Below are 26,708 nucleotides of genomic sequence, written 5' to 3' on the forward strand. Positions count from 1 at the left end.
AGTAACCCAGAAACTTTGACAATGTGTTCTTTGACAAAACAACCAATTAGTCAGGAAGTAAAAAATTATCCTGAACTTGTTCAGGAGTCAAGAGTGGAACTAAAACATGGGAAAAGTCTGATGGAGGATGTGCACTAGCTGGGAGCAAAAGAGCTTTTTACACAATACTCACGGAGTCTAGTGATCTTCCATTCCAAATCCTTTTAAATCTTCTCTCTTTAATTAAAAAAAAAAAAAAAAGTCACTGAGGCAGCAAGACTGACATACTAGAAAATGCATTTCAGGGTAGAGTCATGAATGTTTAAAGGGGCTGAAAGGCAGCCAGGCACAGTAACCAAGGGGGTTTGCAACACTGCAAACACAGGGTCTGTGTAACTGACATCAGGGAAGAAATTCTGGGGAGAAACTTCCTTAAACTGCACCATTGAGGGTTGCTGAAATTTTAGTCAGAAGGAGAGCATTTATTCTTAAAACTCCTTAATGCTTTCACACTTCATGTAAACACTGGGAAAACACAACTCTCAAACACGTATTTGCATTGTGGTATTTGTAAGAATTACTAAATATGCTTTGTTTATAGACAGACCTTTAGAATCCATGTTGCTTTTCTCCTTCCTCTTACTAATTCCCAGGATATGCATTAGCCTGGGCTGCAGAGCAGGGGACTAACAGTAGAGCCAAAGTGTTTGGCTGTTGCCTCATGGAACTGATGAAAAGTGCAAACCACCAATACAAGCAGATCCAGTGTTACTGAAGAACTCTTTGGGCTCCAGCCTCCTTCTTTTTGTTGAAATGGTATTTATTGCCAACACAGAGGGAATGCCATGCTTTCCAGCCCTCTCCATGAGTGTGCCTGTGCCTCCTTGGCAGCAGTTCCTCCATCCTGGCTGCTGGGCTGCAGCTCGGGTCCACCTGCAGAATCCCATATTCTATGGGATATGAATCACAGCAGCAGAGAAACTGGGGCACTGCAGCTATTTCAGTGAAGCTGAAGGGTGCTGGGCAAGGAATGTCCCTGTTCTGAATCTCCTCAACACCGTGGCTGTTTCCTGTGGTGGTTTCTGGACCAGTGAAAGCTGAGCAGGTAAAGGCAGTGCTCACAAATCCAGGGACATGGGGAGTCTCTGGGAGTCTGGAGATGTGCAAGGCTTTAGTGCTGGGGTGTGATGCAGGACAGGGCTGGCCTGGTGAGGACCCAGCATGGCACAAACTGGGTGGAGGAGGTAGAACTGTGATTCTCTTGGAGAATGTGATGTCATTTCAGGCATAGATCCAGAGTTTTGCTTAAACCAGCTCTGTCTCTGGGAAAATGACATTGCAGATGGTGAGTGTCATTTCAGTGTAATGTAATTCTGTTATTAATTTAGTTAATTTTTCAACTGTAAATGAATGCAGTCTGAGTTAAGAATTTCAGATGATTTTGAGTGTGCATGTCACATTATGACTGCAAAGTTCCCTCATGTTTCCTTTGACCAGTTTAGCCAGGAAAGCAGGAATGCAACATGAGGGTGTCTCAAGTCACAAATCAGTTCACTGTTTCACAGACATTGAGAATCCAGTGTGGTTTCTGCCTTGTCTCAAATGAATACTTTGCTATTCATTATTTATGTACTATCTAATCTGTAAATTTTTATTTAAGATACCTGCCAAGAAATGCACCCTTTAAGATATTCTGTCTTCTGCAGTGCTCAGTTTTACAGGCAACTCAGTTTTGCATATTTCTTACTGTTTGAACAGGAAAAACATTAAACTGTTCATGTGTCAATTTGTTATTTAAGTGTCAGCAGCCAGTTTTTAAAACTTTTTGCAGTTGGTCTGTCTCTAGTCAGTCTTGCATCTTGACACCCATACCAGGAGGTGAAGGCAATTTCAAAATTATTTCATTAGAGACCCTGTGTAGCCCTGGCTCTGCTGGGGGTTGTACAGGTTTCAGGGAATGTGAAGCCAGATAAAAATCTAGAGGGAGATGTAAAAAATACCTGGAGGTCTGCAGCTGGTGTGCTGCTCTGAAGACCACCTGGTGAGTGTGGTGAATACCTTCCTGTCCTCAGGAGTCTGTAGTAGGTTCAATCCCAGGAGGATTTATATTCTTTCCAAAACTCTTATCTTTCTTATACATTACAATTCAATAACTGCAGTTATTTCTACTAATGTCTATTTCTTTCCGAGACTGGATGGTGTGATTCTATCTGAAATAGAGCATTTTTTTTCCTCAAATGATTGCATAGGTGCTCACACAGTGCCTCTGTTGTTCCTTTTTTAACCTTCCTGTTAGGCTGGTAATGATTTCCCATTAGACCATCTTTTCACCTTCTTTCCAGGAGCTAAAAATATGAGCTACACTCCACATATGCCTGTTTCCTTTACCTTAATGCATTAATTTAGATTAAGCAATTGCTTGCCTTTGATTCTTCAACTTCTTTAATTACTGTACCAGTGTGGTTTCTTTTGGCTCTTTTTTCATTCCTTACTGCACAGCGGAGGGGACTCCATGTGTTCAGTGATTTTCAGTCGCATCTCTGACCCGAGGGTCCCGCCCTGGCACAGATGGATTCTCTTCAGGAGCTTTCCTGCAGCTGACAAGTGGGCAGCTGTGCTCCTTGCACTGTGAGCCTTGTCAGAGCTCTGGAGCCTGGAAGGTGACTTTGATTTCTCTGTTCTGATGGTCATATGTGCTGTGGTTCCAGATCTGGTTATTAAGTTTGTGCCTACCCTGTCTTTGGCACTTAGAGCTGGGTGTGGGGGCTGCCTGCTCCCAAGAGATCTCCGAGCACAGGAGCCTTTGACTGAAATATTATGAGAACTGAACAGGCAGGAGTAATCCCAGACTCCAGTATTTGTTGTATGAAGTGGAAGAGTTTGCCAGAGGAAGTACCTTTTCAGCTTCTAACTATAGTGTTGCTTTGTAATTATTCATTTGGGTGGAACATTCCAGCCTTCTAAAGTTTATCCCAGATGTGAATTTGCCAGGAAATGCATTACATGGAAAATAATAAAACTCCTATGAATACACGGTCTCCAGGTGAAACTGGATGCTGAGCATACTGTTGGAAGCAGTCTGAGCCTTGTTAAATATGTGTCCCAGTGTTACAGGGCACTGCTTTCCACAATGCTGCTGGGGCTCTGAGTAGCCAGGATTTCTCTTTGTGTGGGGAAGGGGAAGTTCCATACAAGGAGCTGGGATTTTAAATAGTGAATATCTGCACAATGTACAGGTCAGTCATATTTTGCAGATTTCTCTGCCCTGCGCTCCTCTCTGAATCCTCGTGAATTGTATTTCTTATCTGTTCCCCCCCAGTTTGTTGATACTTTTAACATGAGGGAAAACTATTTTGATATTTCTCTGTCAGTTATTTTGACATTAATCAACACTGCAGATCTTGTTTTGTTTGGTGTCTGGGTACATCATAAAGAGAGTTGCTGAAAGAGTTCAATTACAATATCAGCATCTCTGCCAAATGTATTGAGCTGTTCTGAAAAGCGGCTTGTCTTTTCTGACCCAGATACACAGTTTCCAACTGTGGGAGATGCTGCCAGAAAGACTCTTGGCAGAAGGCCAGCAATAAAATTATACTGCAGAAAAACACAACATATTTTCAGCAGCATTTTGTGTGGTGTAATGAAAAATTACCTGTCTCCTGAATGCAAAGCAGAGGCTAAAATAAACTTCCAATTTGAAGTTGCAAGCCTCTCACTCTGACTTTTGAAGGTAACAAAAACCGGTATAAATTCCAGTTATTTTCTGTTATTGAGTGTGATACACCTCGGGCTGTGTTAGATACTCATTGCTTTGTTATTAGCAACCTCTGTTGTTCTTGCTGCCCTGTCAGTATAAACTCTGTCTGCTCTTGGGGTGCTGCACACTGCAAACTGCAGTTTCCCATGGCAGATACTGGTGTCAGGGTAGATTCGGAAGGTGGAGGCTGAATATTGTTAGCGTGTGCCTTCTTGATGGAGCATGTGAAACCAATTTTCATGGTGTTCTACTTGGCCTGGCCAGGAGCCTGGAGAACAGCTCACTGAAGTGAGGGGTTTGGAGCTCTGGTGTCCAGTGACCCCAATTTCCTCTTCTCTGTTGCACCAAGGTGCTGCTGCTAGGGAATACTGGGGTGCCAGACACAGTTCATGTCTCTTTTCTAGAGGCTCAGAGCACCCCAGTTCTGGTATTTCCGTTTCCATGGAATGCAAGTACCTGTTTCTCCTGCCTTTTCACTTCCCTGTTCACAGGCACTGGAGGTAGCTGAGCATATTCATCCCCCTGGCTGTTTAACTGTCTGTCCCCTGGGAATGCAGCTGCAGATGCAGGAATATCTCCTACTACAAAAGCCTCATCTGAAATTCTTTTTGCTTGTCTTGAGCCAAAGCATAAACTTCCTCTGTGAAGGATGAGATGTTTAATGGAAACGTTGCCACACTGTCATGGTGTTTTAATAACATTTCTAATGTGTCAAATCCCCAGTGATTTTAAACCACACTGCAGACTCTGTGCGGCTCCACTGTGACCTGGTTTGGAGACAGAGATTATTTACCCTGGTTTTACACTTTAGGGGCACATGATGCAGAGCAGAAGTGACTTTTTCAAGGTCACCAAGGTCTCAGTAATGCAAGGAGCTTCCTGTACAAGTTTCCTTGCAAGTGTGGGTGGCTGCCCCTAGGTAAGACAGCCACACATTTAAATATTGTGCTTTTTAGTCTGAGCATCAACTGTTCCTTCCCTGAGGATGCAGGAGCAAATATCCTGCTATAGTCTGGTAGTGGAATGAGGCTGTTGGATTTATGGAATTGCTGCTCACTTCACATAATGCTTTCTGATGTATTTGGTGCTGAGCTATGTTATGCTGCCTTAGTCCATATGGTTGGAGCAGATTTGATTTTGGTTTTCCTTAATTTAATTCTGTGTGCTGTCAAACGTACTTTATTCTGTATATTGTGTCTGCACTTTTATAGTAAACTCCCTCCTGTTTAGTGCTTTTGTTGAAAATGTTTTCTCAAAGTCTGAACTAAATTAGGGTTTCACTCCTATGTGTGTTTCTGAAATATTCGTAGGATGTTAATGACTTGGAAGACATCGTGTATCAGCTTCGACTCAATTTCTGGGATTTTCTTCCAGCTTTCTGAATTTTACAATAAAGATCCCTTTGTAATTCATCTGTCTGTGCCTTGACTTCAGCCACGCACTGCTGAAAAAAAGGGCAGGTAAAGAGCTCAAAATACCTTCATCCAACAACCTTTACTTGTCTTGAAAACAAGAAAGCAGGTCACTGCTCCATATACTGCTAGTGCAGAGCATGGAGAGGTGTTGGTGTTTTCACTTCATCAGCCCAGCAGAGATTAACCCCTGTTGTGGCTGTGACACATTCATTTCCAGCCTGTTTTGGATTTTTCAAGAACCTGGGAAGCACCCGGCACAGGCAGGGCTGCCCTGAGCAGGGAGTGTGTGCAGACTCACCCCCTGGACAGCAGCCTGCTCAGCACCAGGGAGCACCAGAACTTGCTCAGCCACCTATCTCTGGCCATCTGCTTGCCACAGCCTGGGTGAGATGATAAGCAACAGCTTGCAGTAGTCTTGGGAGGGAGGCCGGCCTGGAGTGTTGCTGGAGTCTGGAGACATTGTACTGGGCATATGCTGAAGTCAGCAACACATTCCAGTGCCCTTCTCTCTGCCTGGAATTGCCAAGTTACAGCTACCACAGAAGATAACAAACTGAAACAAATGTGAAATGTGGGAGAGACATGGAAGAAGAGTAGGTGAAGATAGCTGGAATTCAGTTTGGAGAGAGAAATAATTTGAAGTAGATTATCTAGAAATATGTCTCATAAAAGTCTCTCTAGTTTACTATTTGCTGACTCAAGTTAATATTATTAAAAAGCAAAACGACCTTGTAAAGAGTCTGGCTGGTTCTGGAGATGGTGAAAGGCTGTTGAGTGTGGAGGAGCTTATGACTAGTTCACAAAATAAATACTGCCAAAGCAGTGATCTTTGCTTAGTTTTCCTCCCAGCTGCCCCTGTCTGACTTCCAGGATCTCTTAAGAGAAAGAGCATCCCCTTCGTTGATTGCTTCTGGGAAGCAGTTTGGTGGAGTGTTAATACACCTTGTTGGGCACAGAGCCTCTGTGATGAGACGTGGGGTCAGTCAGCATTTTCATTAGCTTGCTTTTCCCAAGTATTTTTAGTATGACTGCACTTAACTCTCTTGGGGTTTCTTTCTTGGCAGTTTTCAGCTGCTGGAGCAGACAGGTCCCTGCACAGTGTTCTTGTCTGGCTTTTTCTTTTACCCCATTCTACATCCTCAGTTTAGTGGTGTGACTTACAAACAACTACCAGGACCTTGCTGCCAAAGCTACTGGTGCTGTAAACCTGCTTAATTTGTTTCTAACCAGGGAAATAGGGAAGCAGGATTTGCTGTTACCTTTTCCCCTGTCACATTCAAATCTCTGTGGGATGCAACATTTTAATTATTCCCTGTCACATCACAGGTTTAAGTATCTCTCAGCTTTCAAGTCATCTCACCTATCCCTCTGCTGTTGCCAAACATGCTTTTAATTTCTAACAATGTCAGGCTTCTCTGACACACAATATGCAAAGTGTTGCTGGAGAAGGGGCTCAGCATACAGGAGAAAATGAAACATTGTGTGTGTGTGTGTCAATCTGCAGAAATTTACTGACAGGGTTTCCAGTTGCTTTAAAATGTTGCTGGAGAGCTGATGTAACAAGATGTGTAGATAAAGGAAAACAGGAATTTTCTGCAAGGACTGGAGTGTCTTGCTGCGCAGTGAGCTTATCCTTCACTCTCTGACATTACCTGTTCTGTTCTTCTGCTCTTCTCTCTCACAGAGAATTTTTTTGCAGTTTTCTAGTGCCAGTGCTGGTGTTGTTTCCCAGTTTAGTACAAGAAGGCTGCTCCTGCAGGATCTTTTCCGTGCTCTGCTGGGAAAGGCAGTGCATGGGCAGCACAGGCGGTGTGGGTGATTTCAGCTCCTCACAAGTCTGACGTCTGCAGTTTGTTAGAATGTGCTTGTCTGCCTTTAAATAACAACTTGCAGTTATTGCAACCTGAAGCCTTGGTTCTTCTGCAGCATGTGACACAGGATTGAGGGCTGCACTGAGGATTTCCATAGAGAATTACCTTCTGGTAATTAAATGTAGTTGTTTGATTCCCAACGTGCATGCGGCACAAAAATAGAGACTTTGTGAGCTGGTTTTACTGGAGCATGTTTGCCATGTTGGATTTCCTGTTTTCCTCATCCCAGAAGCTGGGATTGCCAGGTGGCTGACAAACCTCCCTGGGATCAGCTCTAACTGGCATGGGAAAGTCGTTACATGCGTGTGGGCACATCACAAAAAAGTTGCTTTCCACAGTGACATCTGTTTGCTCAGATATAAATGGATCAGTGACTGTCCCATCTGGAAGCTGGGGTGCTTTGATCAGTGGCTGCATCCACCACTTCTGGAATCAACACACCATCGCTGCTGGTTTCAAGTTGTTTCTCTCTTTGCAGGTGAATTAGAGAAAGTGACTCCCAGAGCACCTTGGCTGTATGAACTCTTGAGCTGTCAAGGGACTGAGAGGCTTATGAAGAGGTTCTGTCAGGCAAAACAGTGCTTAGCAAAGACACCAAGAAGGAGGGAAAAGGAGAAAGGGAGGGAGAGAGAGCTGAAACACTAACAAACCATGGTAGGTATTTGTTGTCTTTCACAGGGGTGCATTAAAAGTGTTTTCTGCTGCCAGGCCTGCACAGGGCCTGATCAAACCCAAGAGAGGGGATTTTCTGACCTTGCAACTGAGGGATGGTACTGTGTGCTTTGAGCAGAACAAGTGAGGTTTGATGTATTGTCAGCCTCTTAAAGCCAAAGAGTGTTCTTGTGAGCCTGCAGTACATGAATTATTAAATACGAATGAAGGGGACGCTCATAAGGTTTTCTAATAAAACTAGCATTAGCAGGCTGTAGCAAACAGCATCAGTGACCTTGAACTCACAGATTTCATTACCGAACGCTCACAGTCCCCTTCCACCTCTACCTCACAAAAGCAAGTTTTGATTATTCACATCCATGTGTGTGTGATTGAAGGTGCCTCTGTGCACACTTCGTGGCAGCGTAGATGAAACACGTGTACCAAATATACCCGGTGTGTATGGTTTAAGTGAGGATTTGGCTGCAAACAGAAATCCCTGAGATGTGGGATTTGTAAAGATGTGCAAGTATGAATTATTTTCATGGTGAGATACTGAAAAAATACCTAAACCAAGACTTCTACCAGTTACAGAGGGAAAGGGAGAAAGAACACTTTGCAAAGCAGAGTTGTTAATATATTTTAAATAGCGTCCCACTCTGTCTTTCTCTTTGGCCTGAATTGTAATGACAAGTTGATCTTAGTCCCTCTTCATTAGAAAAGAAAATGTGTCTCATAATTAGGAATTAGCAGTTGGTTTCTGTTCCACTGCTGTAACTGACATTTCTTAGGGTAGAAGATGGTGGGGGAGTTGGTAAATGCAGCTCGGCTGTTTCCCTGCAGCCTGGCTGTACCCATGTTGGGGATAACCACAAGAGGGACCTCCTGGAAGCATTCTGCAGCCTATCAAACTGCAGGGGATAAAACCAGCCCATGACAGATGAATTGTTACTGCCCAAATTATCCATCTGGGTAGGAACACAAAAATTAGGAAGGGAATGATGTCATGACCTTCAGTGGAAGAGACACAGGGAGTGCAGTAAACCAGGAAATCATGGACAGTTCCTTAATAAGGATCCAGCCTAGAGGCCTGTGAGGTTGTTCGAAGGCCCTTTGTGTCTCTAGGAGTGGGTACAGCTACAAACCCATGAAGAAGGGGTGAAAATGGCACCTAATTAAGGTGCTTAATGTGTAGGAGGAACAGAGGGGTTTGGCTGGTGATTCTGTTCTGGGAGGCTTTCAGCAGTGACTGATGTGTCTGTAGAGACCAAGACTTATTGCTGTCCTTGCCACAGGTCTGTGCTGTGATCACAGCTGCTCTGGGCACTGTTTACATCCAAAAAGTCTCACCTGAATAGTCTGCAGCAAACCCAAAACTTCCTAGCACAGGTTACCCAGCTAGTGAAGTTTACCTCCCTCAGCAGTATCACTCAGGACTCTTAGTTTCAATGCAGAGAGGCTTTTTTAATTAGCACTCTAATATCTTCCTATTCATTTGAATGTTTAAAAAAAAAGAAATTTCAGTCTCTTACCATTTATCTTTATTCTCATCTTCATTCCTGCCTTTGCAAATCCCTGCACAGTGGCTGAGCCTCTCACAGGCTGCCTGTGACTTCATCTGCAGCAGCAGCAACCTGTGAGGGATTGGCTCTTTGACTGCCTGTTCCAAGGTTTGCTGCTCTGGTCCCTGGCATAAACACAGGAGAGCTGGCTGTACTCAGCGCTTCCAGAATATGCAAAATTGTATTTGGACAGTATCAATAACTTTTCCAAACCAGGAGTCATCTCTCCTTGCCTGGCTTCCTTTCCTTGTGCTATGCCCAGTGTGCACCCTCCCTGCCAGGCAGGATTCCCATTCAGTGCTCCAGTAAGTTTGTTCTCTTTTCTTCCTGTTTCCCACTCCACAACAGAGATCGATCCGATCTTTTGCTAACGATGACCGCCACGTAATGGTGAAGCATTCAACCATTTATCCATCTCCAGAGGAGCTTGAAGCTGTCCAGAACATGGTCTCAACAGTAGAATGTGCCCTTAAGCATGTCTCTGACTGGATGGATGAAAAGAACAAGTCTGCGAAGTGTGAGGGTGATGTGGAAGCCAAGGAGGAAGCTGCAGAAGGCACTGCCAAGTGAGTGAAGCCTCAGCTCACAACATGTCCCTGTGCTGCTCTCAGTGGCTCCTTTCCTCCAAATAAGAGTCGTAGTGTTACCTGGCTCTGCTGCAGATGGATGTTCATAGAAGGAGGGGGATATATTAGGACTTTTTGATGTGAGATCACGTGGGGGGAATGCAGGGAATGGCAATAAGCCCAGTGTGGGCAGCAGTTGCTCTCTATTTCTTTGCTTATTTTACTGTGATGTTGTGAAGTTGCATTTAGCAGACAAACCTTTCAGCAGTTTTAAGCAAATACAATTCTCTGGAACACACCAGTGCAAATTGACAGCCATGTGCTTGGGGGCTCCTGCAGTCTGATACAAAAAAGAAGTTTTTATAATCCAGCAAACAAAGTTTCCTAAGCCTCCATTACTTTCCATTTTTGCTATAACCCCTGCTGGCAACTCAGCCCCACTGAGCATATCAGCCCCAATCAGCATAGATGCTGATTTTTTATTAAAAAATAGTCCAGGTGTGCAGTAAACACTTTGGAGACAACTGGATGAGACAAGAGCTGGTGCTGGCCTGTCAAAGAAGCATTTCTTGCATTTTACTCCATGCTTTTAAACAATCCTAGTCTACAAAACTGGCTTTTGTCACAGTCTTTTTTCTCAGCACTTAAAAATTAAGTGTCCCTATGTTGCTTTGAAAATTCTTTACTGTGACTCTGAAAGGTCTCCCCAAACTGTAGCTGGAGAGTAAAATCCCCTTTAATTACCCTAAATTGTTTCATTTCCAGGGATCAAGGTGGTCGGACGTTATGTGGCGTTATGAGAATCGGCTTGGTTGCAAAGGGCTTGCTGATCAAAGATGACATGGATCTGGAGCTGGTTCTCATGTGCAAAGAAAAACCCACAAAGACCTTGTTATGTATCGTTAAAGACAATCTCCCAGCTCAAATTGAGGTGAGTTCATTTGCAGCAGTCCTCCCACAATGGCTGATAGCACTGCAAGGGCTGTTTGGGGAAAGGCTGGAATTTGCTCCAACAAGAAAGACAAGTGATGGCATCTGGGGCATGTGACTGTTTAATGTGGCGACATGAAGTCCTTACTCACAAAACGTAACCTCTTCCTGCTGTTGTTGCCCTACTCCTGTTTGTGCTGTTGGTTCCCTGAGGGCAGCTCTGTGTGTGCAGCTAACCCAGGGTGGGTTTGGGTGCTCTGGTCCACCCAACATCAGCTGAACTGCAGAAATCTTTCCTGCTCAAGTGTGTTACTCAGTCCCTGTTGTTGTCCCCTGCCTGAACCTGCAGTTCCCCACTGCAGCTGCCTGGCTTGGGCTGTTCCCACATAAACCCCTCTGTGCTGCCAAGGTGAGAACATGTCACTTTAGGTGGTCACTCATTTGGACTCATGTTAATCATGACCTCACTTTTTTTTTATTTATGGCTACTTAATTCTGATGCTGGCATCCAGTGGGCAGCAGTTGCAGCTTGTTTAGGGATACTTCTGAGGCTGAGGAATCCAGCTTCCAGACTCACCAACACTGGTGCCAAGGAACTACCCTCAAATGTTCCACTGCAAGTGCCCCTCTCCAAACCACAACCAAACTCAATCTGCTTTTCTTCTGATCTGCTTTTCTCCTGATCTTCTTTTCTCCCCATTTTACCATTTTTGGCAGCTGTTAGTTCTCACCATTAATTCTATCACACAAAGGGCCTGTTTTAATGGGCTAATGTTGTTCCTAGAGATGTGGCCCTATCCATAGCTACAAATGCAAAGGATCTTTTGAGTAGTAAAGAGTAAATTTTACTTGTTTGAAAATGAGAGGGATGTATTGAGTATTAAAGAATAAACCTTGTAGTGATGCATGAATGAGGAGGGCTGAGAGTGAGAAGTTAATATGTGCTTCAAAAAAAGTGAGATAAAATGAAAGAATAGACATAATTAAAATATGTGAAGACTGAATAAATTCAAGAGACAGTCAGGTAAGATCCTGTGGGGAAGGACTGTGAGAGATTACAGAAAGGATGAGGGAAGAGGACTCTGACTCCAGCTGTTGTGGGCATGGAAGACAAGGAGAGGCTCTGCAGAGGGATCAGATGCTGATCAGGTGAAGGAGGGTTTAGGTCCATTAGTGGACAACAGGAACAAGTGAGGCTCAGAGACTCAGGAGCTGCTGCTTTGCTGCTTTGAAGGCTCATGGTAAGCAGATGCTCATCCCAACAATGAAGGAGCTGCAGAGCAGATTGCAGCAGGGAAGGGCTCGGAGCAGTCATCCTAACCACCGGTGTGCTGAACCAGGCTCTGCAGAGAAGGGGTGGCTGGAGGCCTCTGAGCCATCTTTGGCTGCCCTTGTGCTTCTGGAGGGTGAGAGAGATCCCAAAGAGCTGCTGAAAGACCTGCAGAGAACTCTGATACAGTGCATGCTAATGGAGCAAACTGTAAGGCAGCTGCAGCACTGGCTACATAAGAAATGTTTTAAATTGTTTTTAATAAGGGAGGCAAGGCTGCCTTTGATACTGCAATGCCCTGTAGCCTTCTCATTAGCTGAGACACATACACAGATTCTTCGCTTTTTCAGTCAACTTGGGAGAGTCTTGAAATCTTTCTTGGTGACTTTCAGAAACTTACAGAAGAGAAGTATCTGGTGGAGGAGCATGTAAATGAGGCAGCTATTGTTATCCATAACACAAAGGAGCCCAAGCTCACTTTGAAGGTGATACTCACATCCCCTCTCATCCGAGATGAAGCAGAGAAGAAGGAAGGAGGTACCCAGAGCGTTTTAACTTGGTTTTAAGACTGTTCTAGTTAAATGTCCTGACTGTGCAGCACAGGGTTAATTGGCAAGTAGGTTTTTAATTGTGCATCATGTATTGACTAGACTGGCTATTGCCACCATGACTTACGTTATTTGTGCCTTATAAAGACAGCAGTCGCTTAAATTTCATGTAAATATGTGTAGTTTTCCTTTCAAGCAATATTCCTACAGTGTTAACTCTGACATACAATTAGATCTTAGTTCTTCTTTCTTTCAGACTTGCTATTTATTTCTTGAGCACCTGGCGCTGCACAGTCTTGTTTGCAATTTAAGTCAGTCAAGTGGGATTGGTTCATAGTTTCTTGAAAAACTCATTAAAATGTTTCTCTTTATGTAAAAGCCCTCTCCTGCAAAGCTCGCCAGTGTGTCGTCCTGGCCCTCAGTTTTTACTGATTGATGATGTGTATGTTTCTGGCTTTAAGAATTTCCTAACTGGGATACAATTGAAGTTATGGTGCTGTGATACAGCACTTTTGCTTCTGATTTGAACGTTGTACCTCATGTCCTTAGAGCAAAATAGTTGTAGAAAACTGTCACTGAGTCCTTTCCGTTCCTTCTCCCTCACCGCGGTGTCCTACACAGTTCTGTGCTGCAGGAGTGGTGCCTGTGGTACCAGTGAGGCTGGAAACAGACTGTGAGCAGTAGAGAAGAGCAAATGTAGCCATACTTTGGTGTATTTTAAAAATCTTTTCAGTAATTTCTGCTTCCGCTTCCCAAACCTATCCCTAGAAACTTTGCCACTGGATGATGTCAGACCTTTGACCAACTGGCCACTCTCTGTCATGACAACTGAGGCAGCTGGGCCCGTGTGGGCTAGGGAACTCCCTGTTGCTCTCTTCCCATTTCTAGACTTGCCACAAGTCCTTTGCTTCCTCCCTCTCCCACATGGAATACCGGGGTGAGAAATGTTGGTCAGTTTCTCCTCATTTTCTTGGAGGCAATGGCAGGAAGGATCCCTTTCCAAGTGACATGTAACACTTTGGCAGCAGTTGAATGTAGAAAAATCTTACAGAACAGATGAATGGCAAAGATCCCTTAATTACACTGGCTGTTTATTCTGAAATTAGTAACAATGCTGTTTCCAAGACCATTAAAAATAAACTGCATACTGCTTTAGTTGTTCAGCTTCCCACAAGATGCTGAGACCAGCCCTGGAGCTGCTGCAGCTCATCCATGTTCATGAGAGAGCCCGAACTGTAGGATGAATTCCGATGGTGAAGGATTTGTGAGGTTCCCACCAGGGGATACGGTGTTACACAAAGGCTTCTGCCCAAGTATTTCCTTGTAAAAATTGATGCCGTAATGCCAGCGAAGTCCAGGAATTTCTGAATTAATCTCAGACTAAAGGAGGGTTGGAATTTTATGCTTTCTCATGCTTAAAACGTAGGTGGTCTATTTTTTTTTCCAGTATCTTAAAATATTTTCAAAGGTCTCTACTATATTTTTGAAATTTAAAATGCTTTTACCACCTCTCCTGAAGTGGTTATACACTGTCATTCTGTGCAGCTGCTGAGAACAGGGAATAGGGTCATGGATCTCATTTTAAAGTCCAGGTTTCTTGGCATTGATTCATCACAAAGAACAGAAGCATTTATCAGATTCCTTTTCAGGGTATTGGAGCATTATGCAGATGTCATTAAGTAAGTTGGGAGGGATACTTTTTTTTTTTTTGGTAATCTTTCCAACCACTTAGATTGGAATCACTTAGATTCAGACCAAAACAGTTTCATGTGAATAGGGAGAATAATTGGAGAAAACTGGTGAAAACACCTTGATCTCCAAAGCACTGCCATATTTTTTCACTACCACTGAACAGTGTCAACCAAATGTAAACAGACTTCCTGTGCAGTTTTAAAAACCTGTCAGTTGGCTCCATGCATTCTTTTGACTGAAGGAGCTCAAAGTGCTGCTGAACTTGCCTTTCATCTTCCATGTAAGATAGGCCCAGACTGCCTGAGCCTGTGGAAAACTGACCAAGGTTTCTGTGGTGGGATTAGCACTAATCTGTCCTCTAACAACCCAGGTCAGGCCAACGGCCCTCGTTACCAGTGCTCCCATTGTTCTGTAGGAATGCTGTGTGTGCCTTCATGCCCTGATGTCAGAATGTATCGAAAAACATTCCTGGATTTCTCTTCAGTCCCCACCTCTTTGGAAAAGTGTTCATGTTTAAGATGTGGTGTTTGTCCTATTTGTTTTTGCTGCTCCTTAGCAAAAATAAATAGTGGCTCAGTGTGTGTGTGCATTTTGGTGTTTCTCACAAACAGCTACCCCTAAAGCTCTGCCTTCTCATGTTGAGAAGTCAAGCACCTAAATTTCCCTGCATTTTGCATCAGTTTAAATTCTAAACTTCTCAAGAAACTGAATTTTTAGTCACAGCATCAAATATAAATTGGGCTTTCCAGACCAGAACCTTGTATCCTGAAAACCAGTCATTGCTACTGAGCATACAGTAAAACAAATTATGTAATTACAAACAAGCTGGTTCACCAAAGTGGGGCTGAAGTCCCGTTGCTCCTGGAGCAGGACATGGCCAGTGATGCTCCCAAGAGGCCAAGTGTCTCTGCAGGGGCAGCAAGCCCCAGCCTGCCCTCCCCTCTCTGGAGAACACAAGGCTCCTCGTAGGGCTCAGATGAATGGAGTTGGCAGCTCCTGTGTGAAGAGAATGCTACAGCAGTGGGGAGAGAATTCCTGAGGGATTGGTTCTGCGTTGCATAGCGTGAGCTAATGTCAGGGCTTTAGAATTTACTCTTTACTAAACTCCTTGGATCACTGCCCTTGTTAAAACTGCAAGGAAAAAAGGAAAGCTTTGCAATCCCGTTTGAAAATTTTGATTTGGTCTCACTTTCCTGACTGGCAGAGCATGAAGAAACATGCCATTCTCCCGAGGGGGTCTGAAGGGAGCCCGCTGCAAGCCGCTCGCCCTCTTCACTGCCTGTTCTCTTCATCTTTCTGTTTAATAGAATCTTGCACCCAAAAGCTGGCAGACTGCAACATCAGGACATTGAGGCTGAACAAGCAATTGGCAAAATTCTCCAAGATATTTGTAAATTAGGCCTTGGAAAATGGTCTTAATCCTGTAAGCAAAAGTATGGTTTTCAATGGTTCAGACACATCTTAAGAGGATTTTGGTTCACCTGAATGACAGGTGACATGTATTCTGTTCGGTCTGTAGTTTAAATGAAAAATTAATTTACTTTATCAATGGCTGCAACACTCTTTAGCAAAGCCTCATATAACACTGAGCACCAGTTCATTGCAAAAAAATGATTTTGCAGTCAGTCACCTTTGCCATTTCTAACGTTTTAAAATAAGATTCTGATCATTCATTGACAGTACTTGTTTGATACAATACTTGAGCTTTAAGCAGATGTTTATATTGTCTGCAGTGAAGTTTTCTCAGAGAACTACCCAGATGGATGTTGAGTAGTCCTGTGCCACAAATGTCACTCCTGAAAACAGCGAAACTGCAAAGGAAATTTAGAAGCAAATCTTGTGTTCCAAAGTGACCTTTTGTGCTCAAAGAAAGCCAGAGCTTTGAGACTTTGCAGCTTTCATTTGGACACTGATTTGCAAAGCAGACAAGAGGAGTGATTAATCCCAATCCTGGAATGCTGTTGATGAGGGCAATAACAAACAATGCAAATATCTGCTGTGAAGTTCACAGGGGTTAGAAAATAAGCTTATAGCACTTGAGTCAGCAGCTGTGAACTGCAACCATCACCTGTCAGACAAGATACTGGTTCTGTTCAGTTTTACACTGGTGGGGTTTTTTTTGCTTTGGGCTCTTTTATTCATCATGACATCCAGTGCTTTTACAGAGTAACCTTCCCAGGAAATGGCTTAGGAGAGGCAGCCTTAACATTAAAGATGCAATTGCTTGTGCAGCCAATCCCATTCAAAGGAACTCATGGAAATGTCCTTGGAGATGGCACTAATAAGCTGATGGTACTTTGTCCTGGTATTTTAGATGTCTTGCTAGATTTTGCTCATCTAGCAGAGTTTTCAGTTTGGAATGGATTTAGTATTTCATTCACCTCTGCAAAGGTCTCTAAAGACCTGGAGAATTAACCATTATGAATAATGAAAAGAGTGTATTTCCAAATTATTTTTTTAAGACAAGAGTAACTATGTATTCATAGGAAAATGTCGTATCCAAGGTTTTAGTTAAGCCATGGATTCATTTTGTTATTCCAGTTGTTCTCAACATCAGCTAAAACTAGTATCTTTGTAATGTGATTTCACAGAAATGTAGAATTTGTAATTTATATAGAGTTTCCAGAGAATCTGGATGTCACAAACTCCTTTGGATTAAAATAAAATAAATATGGAAGAACTGGTAGAGAATTCTCCTCAATGCAGAATTGGATTTTGCTGCTAAAAGCAGTTTGTTACAAGTTGGTTGATAAAGGGGGGGGGGGGGGCGCGGGGAAGGCAAAAAAAGTGTAAACCTGGACAGAAAATATCAGTGTCTTGTCTCTCAAATCCATCTCTGAATTTCCTCTGTTGGTTTCAGTTGCTGTTGGGAAGCTTTTACATGAGGGCACTTCCTCTCAAATACATTAATGACCTGGAAGTTACCAAACCCACTCTTTCATATGCTCTGGTTATATGAAAGACTAATCAAACTAAAGTATTGTACTAGCATTTCCTGTATATTTCTTTCATTGAATTATACTGGCTAGTACTGTTCATGCAGTAATATTTCAAATATATTCAATGTTTTTCTTTGGAATTCTCAACTATTGCATGGATGTAATTTCACTTTCTACCTATTACATTTTTTTTATTACCCTCTGAGAGTATCTTCCTCTTGTCCAAAGAAGCTTTGAAATTCTGTGCCACCTTTGTGGAATAAAAGTCACAAAGAATAAGAGGAAAAAAAGCCCAGTACATCCCAACAGAAAAAAAAGAAAAAAAAGAAAAGTGCTATAGAGCTATTTTCTGCCCTGAAATGTGTTCTACATTTTTAATAAGATCCCAGATTGTCTGTAGCAGTGGCCATCTTTATTATTACTATTATTTTACAAGGAGTGAATGCCTTTGCTTCTGTTGCACACGTGCACATTTACTACCTTTAATGGCTTGTTTAAATTAAATAACACCGTGCACTTAAATTCTGGGAGTCTTATTATCTCATTGAGATGCTGCCGCTCTTTTTGTATTGTGACAGAAACCCCTTGGTCAAATTGTATCTGTCTCTTTTTATCCCATTTTTATCAGTAGATAATGTTGCGATGAAAGATCCTCCGGACTTATTGGACAGGCAGAAATGCCTGGAGGCCTTGGCGTCTCTGCGGCACGCCAAATGGTTTCAGGTTGGCTCTTTGTTCTTACCTTGTTGTTATTGTAGCCTTGCGAGGTTTTATTTGAGACAGTTTTAATTTTAATGCCTCTTTAATTTCTGACTAGTCCCTCCTAGAGCAAAGGTCTAGAATTCCAACCCAGTGCTGTACTGTGCGAGGGCAAACGTGACAGGGAGACAGTCAGCTGGTCCAGAGTTGTCATGAGGCTACAAAAGCAATCTTGACATTTCGCTGCCTTTTTTATACCTCTCTCTAAATTCAAGTGTACTTATATATAAGTGTTTTTATTTTGCATGAAGCTGATTAAGTATTAAGTAATAATAATTAAAAATCTATCCCAGGACTCTGTGCATTTAAAAAGAAAAGCAAAATTGAAGACCAGGCTTTTGCAGGTGTATTGGAATCATTTTGTTTGTTTTAGGCCAGGGCAAATGGACTAAAATCATGTGTAATTGTCCTTCGCATTCTGCGGGATTTGTGCAACAGAGTCCCCACATGGGCACCACTGAAAGGCTGGGTAAGTACAGAAAGAGCTGAAGGCCACAGGGTCATGTCTCAGATCTCCTGAGACTTGTAGCAGCGTATGGACTGGAGAAAGCAGTCTTGTAAGAGACTCCTTCTACCCCTGTTCCTTTGCTCCCCATTAACTGCTCCCTGTGTAGAGGAGAGAAGGCAAGAGTCTGTGATGCACTGATCCCATGGAAAGGGACACATTGCTGTGGGCCTCGCACATCCCAGAGGATTGGCAACAGACTCCCACTTGTTGTTGCCTTCCATCCCTCTTGTTTAGTATTCTAAAACTATCCTGCTCCTGTGACAATGCCACTCCTACCAGCGGCTGTCGCGCTTTCCTGGGCAGGTTTGCTCTGCGTGCCTGGAGAGGAACACTCTGTAGAGCAACAGAGGTTTTTCTTGTGTGGAACTGAAAGCCCTCTGAGAGAACGATCATCTGACTTGACTTTAGAGACCTCTCCTTTTTGACTTTTTGGGCAGACAGTGGAGAGCAGCTGGTGTGTTCAAAAGGTGACTCACACCAGGGGGACAAAGACATGCCCTGCACGAGGACATGGCCTCCTCTGGGGCAGGTCTCCATCCCTTAGACCTGTAGTAGATTACAAACAAAGTGTCCTGATGTGAATGTTCATCCCCCCTACCCCCCCCATTTTTAACTTTCAGTCACAGTTACCCTTGTGTCCATACTAATCGTAATTTAATGTCTTCTAGCCACTCGAGCTTATATGTGAAAAATCTATAGGTACTTGTAATAGACCTTTGGGCGCTGGGGAAGCATTGCGGCGAGTGATGGAGTGTTTGGCATCTGGAATTCTGCTTCCTGGTAAGGGGCCAGATGAACTCCAGGAACACAAAGGGATGCTTAGCCCACCTGAACATTTAGCTGTTGCTGTAGGATCACATGAGAAATGCCTGCCGTGAAGTGAATTAATGTTTTTTTCTTTAAAATATAAGATTAAAAGAAAGGATTTTGCATAGTGGTAACTGTATGAATGATATTGCCACTGCAGGAGAAGTTAACAGGGAATGTTAGATTTGTTATAAATTAACCCCTACCTCATTAAGGGGTTGCAGGTAAATAGACTTAATGATTATCTGGTTTCTGCAGATTCCCTGAAATCTACATATCTGTCCAAACGATGTTTTTGCTTCCAGACCTACTGATTTCAGTTAATGTTATCACCCATGTGCAGTGTTTACTCTGATAAGGTCTGTGGCCACTGCAAGGGTATAAAGCCTTGGGTCAGTTTGCATTGTGTGAGGCCTGAGTCCCTGCTGGAGAAGGGGTGCTGCCCTGTGTGCAGCAGCTGGGCTCAGCTGCTCTGTCAGTCCCTGTCTGCACACTGCTGGTTCCCCTCAGTAATTCCCGTTCCTCTCCCTGCCAGGGGGCCCGGGGCTGCACGACCCCTGCGAGCGCGAGCCCACGGACGCTTTGTCTTACATGACAGTTCAGCAAAAAGAAGCCATTACACACAGTGCTCAGGTAGGGAACTCTGTGTGTGCTGCAACAGTGAGGAATTCAGCTCATTAGCACCATTTATTCTCTGCCAGAATGGCTTGTTTTCATGGCAGTCCTGACAGTTCTTGGGCTGCACTATCCTGGAAAGGTTAAACCATAGATCAGGAGTGCAAGAGTTAAATGTGTGTGAAATCTTATCCTTGCAGAGGCAGTGGGATGCCTGTGCACCCACCTCGGCTCCCAGCAAGGAGCTGCTGGGTGGGCTCCCTGTCAGTGTGCCCTGCACTCTGTGTTACAGAAATTCATGATTTTATGGTTTTAGACACAAGCATTTCTCACAGCTATTGCAGAGGCCAGGGGAAAAGCTGTCTTCTTGTTTGTCAAAACCACAGAAGTAGTTTAGTGTCTAAAGATTTACTAAAAAACTTGAGCAACTGAGGTGAAATCCTGCTGTGGTTAATGTGTCTGTCTACTGTCCCTTGCAGCACGCGCTCAGATTATCAGCCTTTGGGCAGATCTATAAAGTTTTGGAAATGGATCCCCTCCCATCAAATAAGTCGTTTCAGAAATATTCCTGGTCAGTAACTGACAAAGAAGGTAGGTATTATTTGTTCCAAAAGTCACTACTTGAGCAAAAAACTAGGAGTTAATTTAGAATGGGTAAAGTTCTTAATTATGTGCTGTAAATGTGAAGTAGAAGCTATTATTTGTTGTATGTGGGGTGATTTTTGGTTTTTTTTAGTATTTCCTGTGAGAATAAAATCTGGAAGTTCTGGTCTCTAGAAATACCAAGAGACAAGAGGCACAACAGCCATAATATAGCTGATGATTATCAAGCACAAAGTCCCTTGGTATCCAATGAGCAGAAGTAGTGTTTGATTCTTATGCTGGCAAGGACAGACTGCAGATGTGTCAAAAAGCATATAATGAATGTCCATAATAAGAATTACTCAACAATTATTCCTAGAAAACAATATATACCTAATGAAAAAAATTTCTCTGTGTATTTTTTTGTAAAAACAATACTGTTGGAAGTCTTGCTTAGACTAAATGTGGAAAACAGCACTGCAGGTTTGCAGTCCTTATCCCACACCTGGTATTGGACCCAGAGATCTTGTCTGGCCTGGCAGAGTGAGCAGTAAACCAGTATTGGCTTTCATGCAGCAATAAGAAAGCTGTGACTGATGGATGAGTTCTTTTCTCTATAAACAAGCAAGAAATAGTGTGGGACTAATCAGACTCCTGCTGTGGGATCGTGTTTTCCTAATGGCATATCCATATTACAAGGAACTTTGTACCCTAGGTACGGGCTCATCTGCTCTGAAGAGACCATTTGAAGACAGTGTCGGGGATGATAAAGATCCAAATAAAAAGATGAAGCGTAATCTGAGGAAAAGTAAGCACAGCACTTCTCCACTCTGTTTTCAAAGATCTATTGTACAGGGGGAGCTGCTTTAAAAGCTTCTCTGTGTTGGTGTGGTAGAGCATGTGAAAAAGTCTTTGGAACAAAATTGTTGTCTCTATCACCCTGCATTTGGAATGTCAAACACATCTCTGTGCATCTGAATTTCCCCTGACATGCTTTACTAACTGAATGATTTGCATTTTTAAATGGGATTACCCATCAAGTTACAACAGAACTGAAGTTGCCCAAGCAGCTGAGGTATTTATTGGTAACATCCCTGTATTGTGGGGTCTTTTTAAAGTACTGCAGTGACTTTGCTGAGTGAAGATTGCACTCTCTTCACTCTTCCTCTTCCTGAGTTAGGTGCTGGTCTCTCAAGATCTCCCACAAGAAAAATAAAATGTGTAATCTGCAAAACATTGATGTTGCACATATGCAGAGACTAGAAGTCTCTTGGCATTGCTGGGATCCAGTCATTCTGGGGGCTATTTTCATTGTGCTACTTGGATGCCAGTTCTGGATCTGGTTCCCCATTAGCTGTAAAACTTGTTACTCCTTTTACAGCAGGAGGAGGAATACAGCTAGCTGCAGCAGAATGTTGTTAATATAAAACCAGGTCATTATAGTTGTTACCCCGAATTAGAATGGCTTACTCAAGACTTAACGGTGTTATGGCTCTCCTCACCCTCTTGAGAGGCTGAGGGGTTGTTTTGCTCCTTGATACAGACGGAAGGCACTGAAATGCAAACTGTTTCATTTTTCTGTTCATCTTGTTTTGTTCATTTTCCTTTCCCTTCCTCCTTCCCCCACCCCTTCTACTATCTTGTACTAGTACTAGATAGTAAAGCAATAGATCTCATGAATGCTCTGATGAGGCTGAACCAAATCAGGCCAGGGCTTCAGTATAAGCTGCTGTCACAGTCTGGTCCAGTCCATGCCCCAGTCTTCACAATGTCTGTAGATGTTGATGGTACGACTTATGAAGCATCAGGACCTTCTAAGAAAACAGCCAAGCTCCATGTGGCAGTGAAGGTAAGGCAGCCTGAAATAATCTGATAATCCCAGATCTTGGGATAGAGTATGAAATGTGCTTAAAACTAGTAATATGCAAGCTCAAAATTAAAAAAAAAAAAAAAATCACTAAGCTGAGCTGCTCACTGTGTGCTCTAAAGACAGCTGGGCATGGTTCAAAGAGCATCACTGGTTTTGTGCTAGCAGGGGCGGGGGAAGATTTTCCTGGGGCTCTACAGGTCAGCTCATATTGCAGTGGACTGAATGTGGTGGTGAAATTCTGGATGGGAGAGGTTTAGTTGTGTTCTGTTGTACTCCTTCCTCCTGTTGGTTTGGAAGTGGCATGTTGGTGGCTGCTTCTTTCTCCCCCTCCTTCTCTGTGTCCATTCCTGGCTTATGAGCTCCTGGAAATAGAGTTCTGTCCTCAGTGCCTGAAGAGTACCTCTGTGTACTGGGTAAACCATGAGTTATCCAGTTAAATTTCCAGTAGGACACTGGTATCGTTCAGAGACTGCTCAAGCTGCTGTTGCTTCCATGACAGCAGGACAGACTGGAATGTCCAGTGTGAGCATCCAGCAGATGTGGTGCTTGGGGACATGACTCAGTGGTGGGTGTGGCAGGGCTGGGGTAATGGACAGTTGGACTCAATGATCTTTAAGGTCTTTCCCAACCAAAACAAGTCTACAAAAGAACATCTGTTAATAGAACTGCTCTTCTGATAGGAAGAGGCCCATCTGTCATTCTGTGCCTCATTTTGTTTTGAACAAGAATTTCCTTTTTAGAATCTTCATCTGGCAACTTTCTGCTTTCCTTTGATTTCACTTTTGAAAATCCCATTGTCCTCTGTGCTTTCAAGTTCAAAGTGTCCAGAAGCATCTGAGGGCATGTGTTATTCCTTCAGGAAAAGTAGCTCCCTGCATGTGTGTCCTTCCAGACCTTCTGCTTCGTTCTTTTATTTTTCCTACCTCCCTGCAGTTTAAAAAACAACAAAAAAAAAAGCCCAAAACCCCCTCTTGCCCTGAAAAACTGTGACTGCTCTGCCCTTGAACCTCTCTGCGTCAGCCAGATCTGTGCTGGTGCCGACCCAGCTCTGTTTTCTCTAAATTTACACATCAAAACATCCGCGATTCAAGCCAAGAGGAAATGGGTGGTGTGGTCAAAGTTGCTTTTTTTCCCCCCCTGCTTCTTTCCATCTTTCCCTTCTCAGCAGACCCAGACCCTGTCTTCCAGTCTTATAAGAGGGAATAATGTGAAATTTCACTTTCTAATCTGACCTTTTTAAAATGCAGAAGCCCTGAAAACGCAGCCAGATGTACCCCAACTGCATGGCAGCTGAGCCAGGGGTTTACCCAGGCAGCTCTCAGCTCAGGGTTTGAAGACAGTCATTTTTGCAGACTTTGTTCTTGGCCCTAAATTTTCAGCAGAGTTTCAGGTTCCTTTCAGTTTCCCTTGCCCTATGTGTGGTAGCTCTGTGCAGCTGGACCAGGAAGTTGGTTAAGGGAGAGGCTGGCCTTGCTCATGGATGATGTTTTTGAAGGAACTGAGCTCCAGAAGTACCATCTTGTACAAGGCTTTTCACATTTGCCCCACAGTCTGTCTCTTGATCTGTTCATAGACACAGGGGGGAAATCATGCATGAAACTATTTCCTTATAAGGCCATTAAACAGTGTCTTTAATTTCTTACTTTACAAGGAATTCTTGAGATGATGAATGATGCTCATGAGTATCTTTGAGACTAAAATCCTGCTTTGTCTTGATTCCACTTATGGAAACCTGAAATTATTTTCCCCATTGATATTGTATTCCTTACTGATAACTAAGTGAAATGGATATCTCCATTTCAAATAGGAGAAACCGAATATTCTAAGCAATCTGCCTTTTTAAAGTGTATGGTGGACTGTTTGTTGTGTTGTGATCAACTCTCTATTTGCTCCTGTTCTGCTGCCTCTGTCACAGTTCTTTTCATGGGGCTTTGTTGTAGGTTTTACAAGCGATGGGGTATCCAACAGGTTTTGATGCAGATGTGGAGTGTGTAAGTTCTGATGAAAAATCAGATACTGAAGGTAAAAATGAAACAACGTCTTCAAACTCAAGCAATAATAATACTGGCAATTCCACAGCTGACACCTCCGCTACCCTAGAGGTAAGGATTGCACTGCAAGTACAAAAGATGGAGGTGTGGGGTTTGGGGTTTCACTTTTCATTGGGCTTTTTTTTTTCTGTTCTACTTGTCAGAATGGTAAAACATAAATTTCTTCAGTTGGGAAACAATTTTCAGACAGTGTGTAATCATGGATAACTCAAACCACATACATGTTTAGTCCACTGAGAAATTCCCAGGGGAATGGAAATGGAGTATTTTTAATGGAGCTGCCCTGTTCTGATCCATTGCTGAGAGAATTCTATTGCAGACTGATCTGGCGTGCTGAGATCTCAGCTTTACCTTGCTTTCCAAACAGTTACAGACATTTCTACTATGACACGTGACTCAGGACATGAGATTTCTTCAGTCTGAGATGGGTAGTGCCAGGACATAATTAGGTGGAGGAGCAGAGACGTGTGCAGGGCTGGGAAGGCCAGTCTCTCTTCTCGGTGTGAAAGCCTTCGATTTCAAGGAACTTGACACCATGGCCCCACCTTCAGCTTCGGATTCTCTCAGGATTGCAATTCCAAGTGCAGCTGGTGTCATGTCTAGTTTGTTACAGGCACCAGATCAGGCCATGAGGACAGCAGCCCTCACTAAGAGAAATAAATGGGTGTGACTTCTGTGACACCATTTTTTGTCCTCCTGCCATTCTTTAGAGACTTGCCCTTTGCTGTGCTGGCATGGCAGGCTGCTGCAGCCAGGGCAGAGTTACCTGTGATACAGCTGTGCAGAGGTTTGGCTGCATTTTGAAGAGAGAAAGGCTCTGAAGTAAAACCCTGCATGTCTCTCTAGGTAAGAACTCAGGGTCCCATCCTCACAGCAAGTGGCAAAAACCCGGTAATGGAGCTCAATGAAAAGAGAAGAGGTCTGAAGTACGAGCTCATCTCTGAAACAGGGGGAAGCCATGACAAGCGCTTTGTGATGGAGGTGAGAGGGGCAGAGGTGCACCTGGGGAGGGGTTATCAATGGTGTAGCAGAGTCACTTGCTGCTGCAGCTCCCATTTTTGCTATTTTGCCTTTTGCAATGCACATTGGTGGTGGTGATTTCTCAGGTTAAGTATCTCTTTGCTGCTGTGATGATTCAGCTGGGGAAAGGAATACCCTTTCTACTTTAGGAAAATACAGTGAGAAATAAAACTGGATTCTGACCAAAACATCATGAGGAAGACTCCAGGGTATGGGTTAAATCCAGTATCAAACAGATATGCTGGTCCTCTTTGAATTGCAGTTGTAGTTTCCAGATTCCCAGTATCTGTGACACACTGGTTCCCAGGATAACCTTGGTATCCTTTAGCAGTTTCAAATCTAGAATCAATAGAAATTTGTCACATAAAAAGCTAAGGATGTTTCTTCCTACTGCAGTTCTTTAGTTCTGAAGTGGCACATCCGCTGAGTGGGAGCAGCATGGTGTTCCTGTGGATCAATACTAGGCATAAACTCATGTCTTAATTTTCAGGTAGAAGTAGATGGGCAGAAGTTCAGAGGTGCAGGCCCAAACAAGAAAGTAGCAAAAGCAAGTGCTGCATTAGCAGCACTTGAAAAACTGTTTTCTGGGCCTAATGCAGCAAATAACAAGAAAAAGAAGATTCTTCCTCAGGTAAGAACTGTAACTTGCTTTTTGGACCATTATCCCAGGTCTGGGTTGGTTTTTTGATACAGAAGGCAGCATTTTAGTAAAGTGAGGTTAACACAGGCTGGTTGTTTGGGGGTGAAATCCTGGCCCTGCTGCAGTTATGTGGGTTCAGGAGGGTAAGGGAGATGTAAAGCCAGTGCTGTAGGTTGAGGAGAGGAAGTTGTAAGGAGGTGGGAAAGACAGCAGGGAGGAGCAGCAGAGAGAGGCTTAGAAGCCAGCAATGTTCAATCATGCCCAAATCTGAGGTAAATAAGGCACAGTCTGAGGGAAGGGACTGCCAGGGCTGAGCATGGGGAATGTGCTGGGCTCTGCAGGCAGTGACAGGGCCAAGGACCCGCTGTGTCCCTGTCACTCACATCCTTTGGCACAGCACTCTCCAGTCTGCGCAGCCAGCCTGGCACATCAGGCATGTGTACAGAGCCCTCTCAAAGGGGATGATTTAATGCAGGTGGCCTTGTATTCCTGCAACACTCACTCTCTGAACTGCTATTTTTTGTCACTCTGGGCAGACTAAAGGGGTTGTCAATACAGCTGTTTCTGCAGCAGTCCAGGCTGTTCGAGGCAGAGGACGAGGTGCTTTAACACGAGGGGCGTTTGTTGGGGCAGCTGCTGCTACTGGATACATAACACCAGGTAAGGCACCACCCTT

The 26,708-nt window shown here is 43.5% G+C and overlaps 1 protein-coding gene across 13 annotated transcripts in view; it reads left to right on the forward strand.

Annotated features, from left to right (window-relative positions):
- The window catches only part of STRBP (spermatid perinuclear RNA binding protein), a 56,320-nt gene that overhangs the window by 14,329 nt on the left and 15,283 nt on the right, over positions 1-26,708 (forward strand). For 9 of the 13 annotated variants that reach the window (XR_007778954.1, XM_050980855.1, XM_050980861.1 and 6 more), the window contains exons 2-16: positions 7,501-7,676; positions 9,584-9,801; positions 10,567-10,732; positions 12,394-12,538; positions 17,809-17,903; positions 18,313-18,408; positions 19,116-19,227; positions 19,790-19,887; positions 20,349-20,460; positions 21,167-21,259; positions 22,101-22,300; positions 24,262-24,423; positions 25,219-25,353; positions 25,883-26,023; positions 26,569-26,692. Coding sequence is in view for 12 of the 13 variants with exons in the window: in XM_050980855.1 (XP_050836812.1) it covers positions 7,674-7,676; positions 9,584-9,801; positions 10,567-10,732; positions 12,394-12,538; positions 17,809-17,903; positions 18,313-18,408; positions 19,116-19,227; positions 19,790-19,887; positions 20,349-20,460; positions 21,167-21,259; positions 22,101-22,300; positions 24,262-24,423; positions 25,219-25,353; positions 25,883-26,023; positions 26,569-26,692 (1,900 nt within the window). In the remaining variant the exon portion in view is untranslated. The remainder of the gene's footprint in view (positions 1-7,500; positions 7,677-9,583; positions 9,802-10,566; positions 10,733-12,393; positions 12,539-17,808; positions 17,904-18,312; positions 18,409-19,115; positions 19,228-19,789; positions 19,888-20,348; positions 20,461-21,166; positions 21,260-22,100; positions 22,301-24,261; positions 24,424-25,218; positions 25,354-25,882; positions 26,024-26,568; positions 26,693-26,708) is intronic. The other 4 variants (XM_050980858.1, XM_050980860.1, XM_050980864.1 and 1 more) reach the window with 3 other exon arrangements.

This window comes from Serinus canaria, chromosome 17 (assembly GCF_022539315.1).
Source record: "Serinus canaria isolate serCan28SL12 chromosome 17, serCan2020, whole genome shotgun sequence".
NCBI lineage: Eukaryota > Metazoa > Chordata > Aves > Passeriformes > Fringillidae > Serinus > Serinus canaria.